Source organism: Aricia agestis, chromosome 14 (assembly GCF_905147365.1).
Source record: "Aricia agestis chromosome 14, ilAriAges1.1, whole genome shotgun sequence".
Taxonomy (NCBI): domain Eukaryota; kingdom Metazoa; phylum Arthropoda; class Insecta; order Lepidoptera; family Lycaenidae; genus Aricia; species Aricia agestis.
Genome location: NC_056419.1, coordinates 8,527,794 through 8,544,959, shown reverse-complemented (window position 1 = coordinate 8,544,959; position 17,166 = coordinate 8,527,794). Strand labels below are relative to the sequence as shown.

At 36.4% G+C, this 17,166-nt stretch overlaps 1 protein-coding gene across 1 annotated transcript in view; it reads right to left on the bottom strand.

Annotated features, from left to right (window-relative positions):
* LOC121733776 (glutamate receptor ionotropic, kainate 2-like) overlaps positions 1-17,103 on the bottom strand; it is a 37,810-nt gene extending 20,707 nt beyond the window's left edge. Inside the window, exons 1-15 of the mRNA XM_042124125.1 lie at positions 16,985-17,103; positions 16,202-16,321; positions 15,494-15,565; positions 14,803-15,108; positions 13,691-13,782; positions 12,733-12,849; positions 11,281-11,475; positions 10,521-10,679; positions 9,652-9,852; positions 8,977-9,234; positions 7,217-7,440; positions 5,609-5,746; positions 2,981-3,179; positions 2,023-2,251; positions 202-317 (exon numbers count right to left, since the gene is read on the bottom strand). Coding sequence (XP_041980059.1) covers positions 202-317; positions 2,023-2,251; positions 2,981-3,179; positions 5,609-5,746; positions 7,217-7,440; positions 8,977-9,234; positions 9,652-9,852; positions 10,521-10,679; positions 11,281-11,475; positions 12,733-12,849; positions 13,691-13,782; positions 14,803-15,108; positions 15,494-15,565; positions 16,202-16,321; positions 16,985-17,084 — 2,526 coding nt within the window. The 5' untranslated portion in view covers positions 17,085-17,103. The remainder of the gene's footprint in view (positions 1-201; positions 318-2,022; positions 2,252-2,980; positions 3,180-5,608; positions 5,747-7,216; positions 7,441-8,976; positions 9,235-9,651; positions 9,853-10,520; positions 10,680-11,280; positions 11,476-12,732; positions 12,850-13,690; positions 13,783-14,802; positions 15,109-15,493; positions 15,566-16,201; positions 16,322-16,984) is intronic.
* Positions 17,104-17,166: the final 63 nt, after the last annotated feature.

The window sequence follows — 17,166 nt, the reverse complement described above, 5'->3', positions numbered from 1 at the left end:
AAACTTGTCATTTTCTATATAAACCGCGATTGACAATGAAGTGTCAGATGTTGTCAATCGTGCCTTTGTATAGAAAATGACAAGTTTTTGACAGGGAGTCAATGACCGCTACCGCCATGTTTCGCCGAGTACAGTATAGTGTATCTTTTAAACTACATCTATAAATACCTTTTTAATCTTTCTATTTTAATATTTACTTACTTCGCACACTTTGGCTCCGTTCTTCTGTTCCCACCATTTAGCTTTTATTTTGTCCAAAAGCTGCATTTCTTTCAGCTCCAAGATTGCTGTGTTTATATGTGACCGGAAGGGGGAATCTGGAAATAGAAGAAATAATGTAGCTCTATGTATTTTTTAGATTAAGAAACTGATAACACTTTCTATTGTCAGAGTAAAAGTGTTTGTGATACTGAAGGCTAGTATTTTATACATCAACTGACATAATCGTGGAATCATTAAGAGAAATTTTGGTAATTCTTGTATCTTCACGAAGAACAAAGAAAAAGTTTCCCTTTATTGTTTTAATGGTACACTTCTTTCACACTTGAACTTCGCAGTATCTATTCACGAGGAACATAAGATTGTTTATTCTAAGGGCAATGGACTACACGTGTAGGGACTTTTTCGACCCACGCAGGGCCGCAGGGCGCAATCATTTGTCTACGTCACTTTGTAACTTTTAGCTTAGTTGATATGACGCGTGTTTGCTATATTTTATCCACAGTAAACCCGTTTAAAGTAATAGCATCAGAGAAAAGCGACATGTGAAACGTTTAATTCACGTCGACACCAGCAGTTGGACTGTGGACAATATACCCTTATTTAATAAAAATATTTACACCAAGTGCCATAAATAGGCTTGATGACTATTTTTTTTTCTTATTGGTAATTGAAAGACCCGTTAAATATAAAAAATAGAAACATCGCTGAAAGAATGACTCTGATAGCTTAAAAATTCACCAAGATATGACAATTCAAACATCTCATAAAATAGACCTGCTCGAAACGCTCCAAACAAAGTGCTACGAAAGACTGACGTCACTCTTTCGTAGTTTGTACGCATCGGGGGAGAACTTTGTTTGATAGGTATATTAAATATTGCGTTTATGAAAGTGGTTTCATAACAAAAGTTGCTTTTAATTGCATAAGTTATCGATTGGTATACAAATATTAAGAAATTTAATTGAAAAAAAAAATCGACTTGATTATCTAACTTTGAGGGCGCATAACAAAAAAAATAAAAATGCTATCGAGCTGTAATTTTGGGAACACTTATTTTTCACCGTGATTTCTTTATTTTATTAACAAAATTCGCTAATCTTTGACTTTGTCATCATCCCTATTCTGCTCGTCTTATAAGGCGGTATGTATACAGTTTTGTGTAGGTGCCGAAGGAATTAGCTTTTTACTTGAAAACTGACGAGATATAAGATTATGAAAATAATAGAGTTTCTTGTTTTTTAATGCTATCATTGACTTCACACTTTACACACTAGTACCTGGATGACCGAGCTTTGCTCGGTATAGCAAACACTCATTGACTTCGTGTTACTTAACAACGCTATCTGCTGGAATAGCTTTAGCTGTTGTTGTGTCGTTAAAGCAATTAGTTGCTCACGAAATAGTTTTATTATTCGCCAATAGATGTCAGGAAGAGTCATATTTTTCAGTTTATCGATTATCGATAAAACACGAATAAAAAGACATTTTCTAAAAATAATTCCTAGCTAGATCGATTTATCGCCCCCGAAACCCCCTATATACTAAATTTCATGAAAATCGTTGGAGCCGATTCCGAGATTCAAATTATATATTATATATATACAAGAATTGCTCGTTTAAAGATATAAGATTTAAAGACATGTCGTGCTAAACATAAAATAGAAAAAAAAACTTTCTAACTACCTACCATTCTAGTAATTAAAGAACAAATAAACAGTATGTTATACTGTTAATTTGTTCTTTAATTACTAGAATGACCTACCATTCCTACATACCAGTTAGAAAGGTTTTTATACTCACTTGCAGGCATGGCAATACCGTAGTCCTTTGAGTCCAGCTCTCCCCCCACTTTCTTGAGCCTGCAATCTCTCTTCAGCTTGTAATCTATGGAAGTAGATTCCATAAAGAAGGCATACTTTCCCTCTCCGTTCGCAACTCTCCTCTCTCCTTCGTCGTTGCTGTCGACTAACGCTGCGGGGTTCGCTGCCATATTCTCGTAGATTCTTTGGTACATTTTATCTTTAGAATTCTACAAAGGATGTCATAATTAGTATTATACTGAAAATTTGCTTATAAACTAGTTTTTCTGTTTAGATTAGAGTTTTTTTTTAAAGTTTAGCTAGCTATAGTTTTCTTCATAGCGTTGACCAAGTCACATAATAATTTGGGCAATGTTTGCGAAGTTTGTGCTCAGCGGGGCTAAAATGGTCGCTTTGGAGAATCATATTATATTGAATCATAATATGATTCATTTTTAAACTCCACTTTGCGTGCTATTAATATAGTGATTCGCTTCGATTAATGATTGGTCGGAGCGCGCGAGAGACCAATCATTGATGTAAGCGAATCACTATATGAATTGCACGCAAAATGGAGCTTAAAAGTGATTCGCTTCGATTAATGATTGGTCTCCGCGCGCGAGCGCCGCTCGCGGGACCAATCAATAATCTAAGTGAATCACTATATGAATTGCGCGCAAAGTGGAGTTTAAAAATTAATCATATTATGATTAATTATATGATTCTCCAAAGCGACCATTTTAGCCCGCAGAAACTCTACTAAATGTAGAGTTTTTGAACACATCTCTGTATATGGTTAATTATTTTATTATTATTATAGTCACTTAAATGAACTTGAAAATAGCTTTAGGCATCTTTAAGTATTCGAATCCGCTCCAACTTTAAATTACTTTACTTCTTAGCAAAGTTGCAATTGTTGGTAAAACAGATCAGTTTTTAACTACACCTCAAAATAATACCTTGAAGAACAAATACGTGGTCGCTTTCTCAATGGACCCGTACAGCACTTTGTTCTGGTTGGCCAAGTCCTCTACGCTGTTGATGGGTTCGTTCTCCATGGCTGTAGTCATGGACGCTGAGAGCTGGGCGATGTATGTCTGACAGACTATCACGGCGAAGAACCACCACATACCACATACCCAGCGGGAACCGATAGCCCTTAAATGTTTTAAAATAAGTATTAAAATCTGATGACTGTTGAGGGAAGCAAGGACAATGTTTAATCTACATGGACGAGCCTAAAAAAAAATATAAATTATATAAGATTTGAGGATGACTGAAGGAATGTCAGCAGAAAAGCTAGTTAAAAATAAAATTACTAACATTAACTCAACAAAAATACAATGTCATGTGGGTAGGACTAATTGCTCCCTCACAAAATTGCAAATTCACATCGCATCGCAAAAATCTGTAACAAAACTCATACTAATGACATTGCGATGCGATGCGAATACTCAGTTTTGTGTGAGAGCCCTTATTGCTGGTGATGTACTTATTATAATTTTATTAGTTACAATTACTTTGATAAACCTATTATATTTGAGATTACCTTTCTTAATTAATGTTTGTAGTAGTCATAAGAATCTATTTATTCATGGTACGTAAAATTTTCAAAGTACATTTTATAGGTTTAGCTTCTAACTTTTACTGTTTCATATTAGCTAATAGATGTAATAGTCGGTACTAAAACATTTTCTACAAATTGGAAATACTACTATTCAATCTGTAAAGGAATGTAGTTTTCCAATCAAACGAATGCTATGTTGAAATATAATCCATTAAAAATATTGTGGAACGTGTAGCTCATTTTATACCAGTTATTGTGATATAACATATTATTTTATATTCATTCTAATATACTATAATACATATTAATAAAGCTATTTACTTTATAATATTATAAAATTATTTGCAAAATCAACATCATTAAAAACTCAAAATGTACATTTTCGCGTGTTTCAAATAACAGAGTTTCGATCTACAGTATGTGTACAAAAATAAGTGATAATACTTTAGGGTGTATACGTGTTCCTTGTAGAGAGTTCACTGTGAAAGTAGCAGTGCTAAAAGACGAAATGTTTTTAAGCATTTTTAATCGTTATTAACAGCAAGTAGTAAATAAGACTAATAAGATGCTGTTGAACTCCCTAATGGCAATCAAAAATAAATATTATGTAGTATGTATACAGTTTTTATGCCGTATGTAGCTACACATGCTGCTGGCTTATACCGCCGGGCTTGCCACCGGCTTTCAGACTGCCTTGCCGCCGAATTTAACACTAGAAAGACCGGAATTTTAAACTTCCTAGAAAGGCCAAGAGCGGTCAAATGACCCATTGTATGTTTTTACATTTTTTTGTTGTGTTACTATTTTGCTTTTGTATTTTATTGATCAAATAATTATTTATAAATGTAACTAAATTAAATTATAGAACAAATATTCAAGAAAATTATTTAAAAAAGCATTTTATAGACCTGCTACTGATATAATGACATTATAATGACTACACAAGATTTATTGGTTTTGTTCCTGTATTTGTGCATAAAACACCGTTTTTTCAAATTTTATATTTTCTCATTTTAGCAATAGAATGGTAAAGTTACTCTTATGTACAGTAATTCACGTCTAGAAGCCATGAACATCTTGATGAAAATACCCTATTGGAGGACAAAACTATTATATTTTCGTGTAGTATTTTTGGTTACAATATAAAAATCTTTTATAACTAAAGCTAAAAAAGTACAAAAAATATGCTTTAGAATGAAATATACTTAAAATTTGCATAAGTATAACAATTTTTATCATATTTTCATAGAACTACAATTCGCAACCTTTAGTTTGTTATTTGCTTCGTTTGTGTAGGTAAAACAAAAAATAAAATTAACTCAGTATAAATATTTTATTGAAATTCGAACTACTAATAAATCCTGGCTGTGTTAGGTCAACTCAGGCAACAATACTATGAAAATTAACACAGATTTTTGTAGTAACGTTGATAATTAAAAAAAAACAGGGTTTCATTAGGCAAAAAACTTGAAATACGTTACAATATCAAAACAGGCAAGGCAAAAGGTTTTATTTGTGCACATACTATATTTATAAATATATTACCATTATTTTTACATATAAAATTGTAAAATTTTAGACCATTTTTGTAAATAAAAGTATTTATCCCACTTTTGTTCTATGAGTCATTGACAAGTCTATTTCAGTTTCGAGTTTTTTATAAATTTTAAATCAATTTTTAAATACAATACGCAAACAAAACAATAATAATAAAAAAATTGAAAGAAAAATAAAACTTGCAAGTTTTATTTTTCTTTTCCACTTTCTTTAGAAATTTTATTCAAGCGGTCAATTGACCGCTGCGGTCTTTCTAGGTAGGTTGTTGAATTTCACGCAACGGTAAAAAAATATCGCAAATTAAAAACGAAAATGCGGTCATTTGACCGCTCCGGTCTTTCTAGTGTTAAGCCGCAGGTAAGTGACGGGCGGTGAGCCGGCGGCCGGGCCGCCCGGAATGTGTGGATACAGAATTAGGCTGATTTGAGAGCCACTTACAGAATAAGTATTAGTTTAAACTCACTTCGGCAGTATATCGCATCCCTGCGTCATAATGGAGCCCATGGTCAGCCAGGTGCAGTTCTTGAAGTTCCAGATGTTCTCCAGCTCCTCTGGATCCTTGTCGCACGGCTGAGGGTTCTCCCAGTCAGCTGGAGATATTCTGGAAACAGAATAAAAACCAGAGCCAGTTGCCGAGACGCTTTCTTTATCGCTTCTTTATAGAATCGCCGATCAAAACGTTTGGAATTGACGATTGAATTTGGATAAAACGAGTCGAACGTCATATTAACGAACGCTAATGTCAATAATTTTGATCGGCGATTCTTTAACAAAAGCGATTAAGAAAAAGTCTTGGCTAAAGGGCCAGGTATAACGAACTAATTATATTATATGCACAGAAGTATGTTTGTTACATAAATAGGCTCTGAAAGTGTGCTGTGTACCGATGTTGTTGAAGTTTTGAAATGTAGAGGTGATCAGGAAGAAGGCATACACTTACGTCCAAAACATTGTATTACATATACGTACTAGGAGTAACTTTTATTTTAGTAATCTGTAAGACCGGTACAAGCCCCAGCCAGAATTTCAAAGGAGGAGAAAACGTAGTAGATAATAATTGGATTGCTGGACGTTATGGTGGACTAAAGGAGTGAGCACACTGAGACGGGCCGTGCCGGGGCTCAGCGTGCCGGGGCGGAACGCAAAAATCCGCCTCCATACAATTTGTATGGAAGCGGATGCGCGTATCGCACACTGTGCCGGGGCGCATCGGCGCGGATTTTTGCTCGGCGGATTTCCGTCAATACGACACGGCCTGACAAGACCCGCTGCGCCCCGGCAAGACCCACTGCGCCCCGGCAAGACCCACTGCGCCCCGGCAAGACCCGCTGCGCCCCGGCAACAGTGTGCTATAGCAAGCGGCGCGCGGATGTGATGCGATGCGGCCCTTGCCCGGCTCGGCTTCATATCCGTCAATGCATTGCGCGCCGACCCGCCCCCGCACACCCCGGCACGCCCCCGCACAGTGAGCGTTAAAATCCGTCAATGCGATGCGACCCGACCCGGCAATAGTGTGCTATAGCGCATTTTGCGCTGCGCTGAGCCCCGATCCGCCCCGGCACGCGCCGACAAACTGTGCGCGTACATTAAATAGTAAATACTAATCCTCCTTAAACCTAATCCCTACATTGAGGTAAGACGTGTTATCCGAACCCCAACAGTGGGGTGTTACTGGAAGGTATCATATTTCTGTTTGCTGGCATGCAGCTAGCATGCATTATATTTGTTTTTAGGGTTCCGTAGCCAAATGGCAAAAAAACGGAACCCTTATAGACTCGTCATGTCTGTCTGTTTATTTTATAAACATGGAAAATGTAAGAAGCGTATTATCTGATATTACCGTCACCGAAAAACCTGTAGTAACAACAGAATGAATGTTACAGACAGACAAAATCTGGTAGGCGGTAGCACGCTCTTTCGTTGCTTGTTGCGCTTAGTCGGCGAAATGTAAAGTAAGCGTCCACGCTGGTTTTTGCTAGACCATGGTGTTATAAATCCTGTCGAGCCGACTTTGTTCTATCGCGTGAATTCAACAACTTTATTTTACATATTTTCATGCTTAAAACCTCACCTTGAACAAACAAAAAGGACTATAGAGACGACGCAGTAAGCAGTAGCCGTGTACATCCAGACTTCAAAAGTATACGGGTACAGGAACGAGAACACGCCAGGAGTGATCTTCCTCTCCTTGGTGTACAGGATACTTATACCCAGAGACATGAACGGCACCGAGAAATCCACAACCTTCTTCCTCTCTTCTGTGATGGTCAAGTCGCATACTGCTAAGTCCGCTTTCTAAAATCAAACGTAGATATTATAAGTTATAGCATTGTAATATTATGTACAGTAGCCCTAGAACGGCCACCAGTAGAAATGCGAAAGTATAGACAAACTGTGGAGATAAACTTAAGGTGGCGTTCCAATCTTTTTTTGGTCCGAAAAATTTAATAAAAATGCCACTTTATGATAGACTCTAGTCTTAAAAATTCAAATAATATCCTACTCTATGACATATACTATAGTCTGTCATAAAGTGACATTTTAATTGAATTTTTGTCGATCGCGATTGGCTGCGGTAAAGATAGGAACGGCACCTTTAGTTTATGTCCACAGTTTGTCTATACTTTCGCATTTCTACTGGTGGCCGTGCTAGGGCTACAGGTCAGATTTAGAACGTATAAAATACTGTAAAAACGTTTATTAATTGAAATTTTAATAATTTTATCATCATCACGTTCTATGAGATACCAAGTTTTTTTTGGACACGACCAACGGTTCCGAGATCGGACGGCGTAACCTTACTAATGCTAAGTACTCACATACGGTTTTGCTCGATAGTTTTACTCCAAATCGAAGGAAATGACATATTTGACATATTTAATTCTATCGAGCCCGGCTCGAAGCTGTCTCTACTAACATTTGTGTTTGTGTTTGTTTTAGGTCAATCAACTCCTGTAAATATGTAATTTTGTTTTGTAACCGTACACGTCTTGTTACTTCACCAGACCTTCGCTACATAGAGCAAAGTCCTTTAAACCACTCTGACATTGGCAACTCACCGAGGCGGCCATTTTTAAAAGAAGAAGGAGGAGCCTTCTAGCTGTCAGTTTTGCGGTCCACACGGTGGTTATTGCTCGATTTGGAGTAAAACTATCGAGCAACACCGTATGTCAGTACTTAGCATAAGGTTCCCGGCTCTTAAGTCATAACCATGTGAAAAATAAAACTGTCTTTTATCATAAAATAGGCTTATTCTACGCTCCACAACTGGATTATTTATCAACCTATTTACAGCACAGGTTGTATAACAATGCGGCTGTTGTATGTTACATTTTAATTAAAATAATACATCCTTGAAACGGCTGCTACGTAAGTAGGGCTTAATCTGGGATAATTACAGTGGATTTAACCCAAACTAATATTGTGCAATGCACATATTAGTTTGGCCGGTGTTATAAATATGTATATACGAAGTAATATATATAAAATATAACTGAAATAAATGAAGCATAATATTATAGTTTGGCGAATTTTATATTGGACATTTTTACATGTAAAACAATGAATTTTTTAAGCTAGAAAGCTGGTGTATAGTTGCAAGATATGTCATAATAATGTGACTATCAGAGGAATTGATAAATAGGTAGATTCCAGACCAAGGTATGTTATTTTAGTTCGGGATCAAGCATTTACTTGACTTAACTCAACCAAATTAAATGGGTTCCATTCTGTCTCCGAACCAATTTTTTCTAAATGCACATGGCTTCTAGATGTTTCTAAGAGTCAATCAAAGAGAAAAGCAGCTTACAACTTTAATCACAACTAAATTACCTTGTCCAACAAATCGCCAATGAGTCCATCCCACTTCTTCTTGACTTCGTCGTATTTTCCGTATCCCTTGTCCTCCTCGTATAGGAACGAGTAAGTGTAGTTGTAGTTGCGGGCTCTCAGCCTATCGAATATCTGCTTGACTAGGTCGACGGAGAAACCCTCGTATTTTTCATCTGCAGACTCCTCTACACACGTGTCGTTGTTTTCCGGACATTTGACTTTATCGTAAAAATACGGCTTAGCTTTTCTAGATATAACCTAAAAGAATAAAAAATCTTATTAGATTTTTTATTATTATATTTATTAAATTCTCGTGTTACAGTGTTTGTGTGCGTACTCCCCCAAAACGGCTCAACCGATTTTAATGAAATTTTGCCTCCGACAAAGATTGCTAATAGGACTAATATGATAAAGGCAGACGTGAGTGAGTACATTTTTCGGGATAAAAAGTATCCTATGTCCTTTCCCGGGGCTCAAGGTACCTCCATGTAAAATTTCAGCAAAATCGATTCAGTGGTTTGGGCGTGAAGAGGTAACAGATAGACAGATAGACTTTTGCATGACTATAATATTAATATGGATTATTATTCTCAATGTTGTTTGTTGTTCTTTGATGTTGAAATACTGTATAAAATAAAATGTGTAATAAATCTGATGATGAAATACTGATCTCACAATAAAGTGTTTGCTCGAGGTCTGCGCGCCTCTGGCCTCTACATTCTGTCTGGTGTCAGTGATGTCACCACCGACGGCCGACTCCCAGTACCCCACCGTCTCCCGCTCCGACACCCTGATCTCGTTCACGTTGAGAGTGTAGTTCACACGGCGACCCTTGCTGTTGAACTCTATGTTGCCCGTCACACCCATGGTTTGAGTCTGAAAATTTGAAAAAAAGTGTGATAATAATAATGCACCGAGGAACGAATAAATGCTTTATGCTCTATCTGGACGTAGAATTTGCAAGGTTTATTTCTTTATGTTGACCAAGAGACCAGATGACAGATCACTAAATGGTAAGTGGTTGAAGCCGCTTTAAAAAAAAACTAGACCTTTACATCCGTTGTGGATGATTTATACAGTATTTTTCAGAGCGAAGTAACCACTCCTCAAATACTGTAGTGCCTGGGACAAGATTTTTAAATGTCCGTATGGTTGCCCAAGCGCATACGGCATTCTCGCATCATAGTCGGCCTAGTCCAGAGGAAAGAACTAGTCAATACGTCTGGGACCAACTATGTGCGGGTTTCCTCACGATGTTTTCCTTCACCGTACGAGCGTCCGTATTATGTACTTGAGATCTGAAAATGTCTCATAGGTACACGCCTCCACCCGGGTTCGAACCTGCACCCTCTATGAGTGCGAACCGAAGGTCTACCCATTAGGCCACGGACGCTTTAAGATACTCGTAATACCACTGCACAAGCGTCATAGCTCTCAAGCAGTTCTTAAATCCCACAATTTCGTTTAGCATTTTGTAAAGTTTCTTGAAGCATAGCTATAGAATTTTAAAATATTCTTAACAATAAGGTGTTTTTGAGTAAAACCTTCAATATTTCATCCTGCAGCAGCGCTCCGTACTCCCATGGTTCCGGGTTCTTGTCACACAAGTTGCTCCTGGGTTTCTCTATGCCGTGTTTGGCCTCGACCCTTTGTAAGGACTTCAAGACGTGATTCGCTACGTCGTTCATCAAAAGTGCTTCTTCCTGGAATACATAGGCAATATTAAATATTATTGGTAAATCGCGAGTTGTTAAGTTAGGCCTTATAAAGGCTATCAATATCTATTTCATAGATTACTAAAGATTATGATTGGAATTCTTGTGTGTGTTGATCTTAAGACTAAACTCAATATACAATTTCACCATATTAGATTCTATGTTTAATATTTTCTTGAAAAATCAACATACACACATACACACACCTACATTCGCCCCTATATATATTTTTTTTATGAAATAAGGGGGCAAACGAGCAAACGGGTCACCTGATGGAAAGCAACTTCCGTCGCATGCATGGACACTCGCAGCATCAGAAGAGTTGCAGGTGCGTTGCCGGCCTTTTAAGAGGGAATAGGGTAATAGGGGAGGGTAGGGATGGGAAGGGAAGGGAATAGGGGAGGATAGGGAAGGGAATTGGGCCTCCGGTAAACTCACTCACTCGGCGAAACACAGCGCAAGCACTGTTTCACGCCGGTTTTCTTTGAGAACGTGGTATTTCTCCGGTCGAGCCGGCCCATTCGTGCAGCATGCAAGCATGGCTCTCCCACGTATGAATGTGAACACTGAAAAGTATACTTCAATTTACCTTAATATTAGTAACCGGGGGAGAGTCAGTATTTTCAGGTGACCAGTTGAACCACCTGGCGACTCGGGGGGCGAGGAAATGCTGTGCGTCCTGCAGCTGGTCGAAATCCGTGAGGCTCAGCCAAGTGATGTTCGAGTGGAACGGCAGGAGGTCCTTGGCTACGGTCGTCGCGTCCATAGATACTAAAATATAATGCTGGAAGTAGGAAAATATTGTTTACTAGATGATCCCCGCAATTCCGTTGAGAAAAATTGGTTCGTTGCGTGGGAACCGTACATTTTTTCGGGATAAAAGTGTTTTCAAGGGACTCAAAGCATCTCCATACCAAATTTCAGCAAAATCAGTTCAGCGGTTTAGATTTGAAGAGGTGACAGACAGACACACTTTCGCATTTATGATATTAAGTATGGATTGGAGCAAATAAAATAATGTGTTAAGTCCTAAATGCAACTTTGTTAAATACTTCATTAGACGAGCGGGCCCCAGAGACTAAGGCAAGACCTTAAGAAAACACAAAGAAAAATGTTCATCCTACAAGCCATGGACGTAAAAAAGCTATATCGTTAGCGCGTATCCAGAGTCGAATAATAGGAGACGTTGTTTTTAGTGTCGAATTTTATCACAATTGGCCCAATAATTTCTGACACATCCTAACACATTAAAAACAATGAGTTTCTAAAATACTAGAGTAGCAATGTCTTACAAAAGATTCTCAGAAATGCGTAACCACTTTTTTGTTCAAAAGACAATGTCAAGTCATATATTCGTTTTGTCATTATGTATGTGAGATATGCCTGCAGGCATCTTCGAAGTGGCAACGCGTTGCTACCGTAAACTTCCAATCTAGTTACGTTAGTAACATAGAATATCATTGATTAAAAATATGAATCTTAGAGCGATCGCAGACTTACAATTTCAAGTTGACCGACTAAATCGTATAGTATACTGTTGTTGTAGCTATGACGGCTTATGAGAGCTCGCACATTGCATCCAACTAAAAGTTGTACAATTTAGTTGGATGCAATGTGCGAGCTCTCATAAGCATAGCCATAATAGCTAACAGTTATACTATACGATTTAGTCGGTCAACTTGAATTTGTAAGTCTGCGGGGACCCTTATTGTTTTAACATTTTTTCAATAAAAATGAGGTGCAAATGGCGCTATGTAGCCGAAAGATCTATCATATCAATTGTCGTGTCAAACGCCTGTCATATGTCACGAAATAGCTTCCATATGTCACGATATAGCTATCATACGTCTGCCTGAACTCTGACACGACATTTGACACGAAATACCCTACCGTCCCTCTGGTGAGTAGTGGTGAGTGGTGGCAAACATGACGTGGCAAATGATATATCATACCCTCATTGATGTAACTTGTCTGATTGGACGGAGAAAACAATTATCGAACCTCACCACAGTTTTGATACAGATAGCTCCATGATATTCACCTGATAGTGGTTAACCATGTGCACAGCCCGGGCCTCGTTCAGGTACTTGATGACTCTGTCCACGTGGCAGTCCAGTATTATGCGGTACTCCTTAAACTCGTACAAGCTTTTGAACACCTTGTAAGAAATCGAGGAATTGATTTAAGAATGATCGATCCAGATTTTGAAAAGTTAGCAGATACGTCATAGAATACAGATAGAAAACTCTCAAGGGTTAATTCAGACTGCAATGCGATGTGTAGATAATATTAAATGCATTTCATTAACATTTATATTGAATAATTGACGAACTACATGATGTCTTACGCAATTGAATGCATTTCTAAATTTGACAGATCAAATCCATACAAATTTAGAAATGCATCTACGCGTCGCGTTGCGGTCTGAATTGACCTTAATTCGTACACTCAGTAAACACAGCCTAATAGGGATTTTAAAATATTTTTTTTGTTATCTGATATTCTTTACTTTTGTCTATCTATGTAAATAAAAATAAATTTAAAATTTTTGGAAAATCAAAATCGGCTGAACGACTGGAACTGGAACTCTGGTATGTATGTCTATGGTTCTTGTCAACGGTTGCCTTGACAATAAATCTGTTATCGAATGGCCGTCTGATATTTTACTTATAAATAGCGAACTCTTTTTAACATTCCTCATATCTATCACTGGCGACGAGAAAAGTGTACAAATTGAACCATGTCGATTAATAGTTTTGGCTTGTTATCAAATTTTGACTGGGAAGTTTTATATTAGGAAGACTACTAGGATTAATGGCTTATCAAATTCTATAGGAAGTTTCTTCTAGATATTAAAGACATCATAATAAACTTACATTAAATCAATGAGTTTCTAAACATAGAATATCATTGCATTAAATATAATAATTAATTGAAACATAAAGCAGAATTAATTACATTGAAATGATAATGAAATTTCTAAGAGTTTCGAAACTTACCATGTAATTGTCAGCGTTGGGATCTAATTTTCGAACAGTAATTGGAAACTGCTCCGTGTATTCGGCTAATATTTTCTGTATTCTCATTAGACCTGGGAAACAAAAATAAGTTTTGTCTGACATTTTATTATGATAATTATTAACTATACTTACATAATTAAGATTTGACATAATATAAAGTGACTCACTGCCGAGCTTGGTCCAATTTGCGGCTAATATACTCAATATTTTTATGATAATAATTCAACGATTTTATATTTTTTATTCTTATTTCTTTAATTTATAATTTATGTATTTCTATAGTTTTAGCTGCAAATAAACGTTTATTCTATTCTATTCTATTCTATAAAGTACCGATTGTTAAAATAGTATGCTTAAAATAAATGTGTCAATCAGAAGTAATCAGCATATCCGTATATTACCGTTTACGAGAAGAACGGGGAAAAACCACATTTTCATACATTTGACCTTGAATACAATAATTAAATTAGTTAATAAGGAGAACCGACGGGACTTTTTCGGACTTTTAGTATTTTCTTAATATATTTAAAGTCTCCGCCAATTTTTGTCTCCATGGGATTCTTCACGAGTGCGAAAGTTTATTTGTCCTGGAGAATATTACATAATTGTAGAATTTAATAAAATAAAAAAGTATTTTAAAATTGTACGAAAGTATTTTAAAATTGTATCCAGCAGTTCAAAGTTGATAGTGTTTACTATTACGGGCTCTAGTATTTACTATAAGTACCTCAGTATTTTTGCCAAGCAATTTTCGAGCCAAGGCAAGCGAAAATTTTATCTTTTTGCTATTATAACAATGATGTTGTTTCTTTACGAAAACTATCATTTCATACTAATACGCAAAAGTGTATCTTAATATTTGTCTGTCTATAATCACCGATCGCTGAAACCGCTCAAAATATTCTGGTGGGTATTAAAATTCTTTGACAAAACTTAAACACTTTAATTTAGGAAAAAGGATTTATTTATTAGGTTTTATTTCAGAAAAATATACGGTTGCCGTGTAATAAACGGATTTCAGGGCAACGAAACTGCGGACAAAATGTCGTACTTAAAACTTATATGTAATAATATAGCCCAATAATACTAACCGTAATCGTCTTCGTAAAGGACAGCGAAGTTTTCCCATTTGTAATACTTTAGGAGCTTGGCATATGCGTAGGATATTTCCTCTGACGGCGGGTAAAAGTTGATTATTATTTTCTTGAACGTCGGTTTGTCGCCTTCCTCGACGACCGGCTCGTCTTTTATCAGCTCAATATCTGGGTCTAGAGGTTGCCATGTGGCTTGAATGTGGGGCACATTCACCAGCGCGCACTGGTCTCGGACCGCACAATCTGATATGGGATTCTGAGGGCCCAGGATAGCGATCGGACTTCTTTCTATTTTCGCGCAGACTAAAAAAGTAAAGGTTGCAAAAAATACGTTGCTTATTAACTATACGCCCTTACAAACAAGAAGATAATATTGTTTGTACAGGTAATACGTTTAATTTACAAAGTTTTCAAGCGGCTTTTCTAACGTGCGTGCTGTAAGAAATTTCTGTAGAACTAAGCAGTTCATTTGTGTCGTCATTATATGTAAATTATTATGTAAATAGTGTCTTGTGCAATAAATGTTAAATAAATAAATAAATATAAACCGAGAATAAAATATTGTGTTACTTTAAAGTTAGTGTATTGTGCACACTAACTTTAAAGTAACACAATATTTTATTCTCCTTTTAAATAATAATGGGGTATAGTTACTATAGCTATATGGTTGAGTTTTCCGATTACTTACGTTCTCTCCAAACGGAATAACTGTCGCTTCTCTGAGGCTGCAGTATAACTGGTTCTAGGCGCCAATCCTTGGCTGTAAAAATTAACTTAGAATAGCTGTTTACATAATATAATCCATACTACACGAATAGACAAAAGGCAAAGCTGGATCAATGCAAACAATCCCTTGGAGCTAATTTCTTCTTATGATATGGGTAAAACGGTGATCAAAATTAATATGCTAGGAGTAGTGACCATAAATCCATACTAATATTGTAAATGCGAAAGTATTTCTGTTACCTCTTCACGCCTAAACCGTTGAACCGATTTTGCTAAAATTTTGTATGTAGATACTTTCCTTCCCGGGCAAGGTCATAGGATACTTTTTATCCCAGAATTCCCGCGTGATAAAGGAATTTTGGCGCAACGGAGTTGCGGACGTCATCTAGTCATAAATAGCTGTTTGACCGAGCTTTGCTCGGTATTCGATAATACGGACACGAATAAAATGACATTTTCTAAAAATGATTCCTAGCTAGATCGATTTATCGCCCCCGAAAACCCTAAAAAATATACTAAATTTCATGAAAATCGTTGGAGCCGATTCCGAGATTCCAATTATATATTTATATATATATAGGTACAAGAATTGCTCGTTTAAGATATAAGATAATTTCACGGGAAGAAGCTAGTTATGTATGCACATGCATATGAAAGTTATTAAACTTACATGTGTTGTCATCGTCTTCATCTGCCGACTTCTGCAGCTCAGATTCCTCCAGGTGCGCATATCGCATGCTCTCATTGAAAGCCAGCCGCTGCGTGAGAGCATCTTTTTCGAAAATTCCAGCTGAAATAATATTTTACAACATAAAAATATTATTTACAACTAATTAGAATTACAATATATTGATTTTTTTTCTAATTATTATTTTAGATTTCGTTCGTTCGTTGTTCGATTTCCGTAGTCGACTCTACATTATGATACAAATATAATATCCCGAATTTTTGTCCGAAACCGAAACATTTGGGGAAGGCCCTTAAGGTCGACCGAAACCGCAACCGAAACTTTCTACTTATAATTCTAACATACATCTTTTACACGTTGATATTACAAAACATTAACCGAACCATCAGTTAAACTCTAATTATCTTAAATAACATTAATGCAATAACATTTTAGTTTACAAACAAGCAGCGATTTTTATTTATATTTGTTGCTCACAGTTTACTAATCATAATTTGTTTACTAGATATATTTTACACGCGATAAGTATAAAAACATTAATTACTATTTTCAAATCTTAAACTCTATAGCTTTTGATAACATAATCTTATACAATCACTGGCATTTTATTTTTTATTTATCAGGTTAGAATACGACAAACAGCAATAAAAATATTTTAAAATCAATGTTTTACTTGAGAAACTAAATCCTCCATTGTTTAGGCTAAACTAGGTTTCACTAAGCTTTTGACCTAGGTCTCGAAACAAAATTTACAATACCACTCACCTATTTGATAAGAAACTTGAAACGTTTCAGTCAGGATCACTTGCGCCCGGCACTCGCTCACAAGAAACAAAACAAACAAATGAAATCGCATTTTCAGCATTGCAACTGTTTATTTACATTGCAGTGTCACTGCAACGGGTTTGTGTATACTCAAGTGATCTATTTGCAACACAATTATTTAA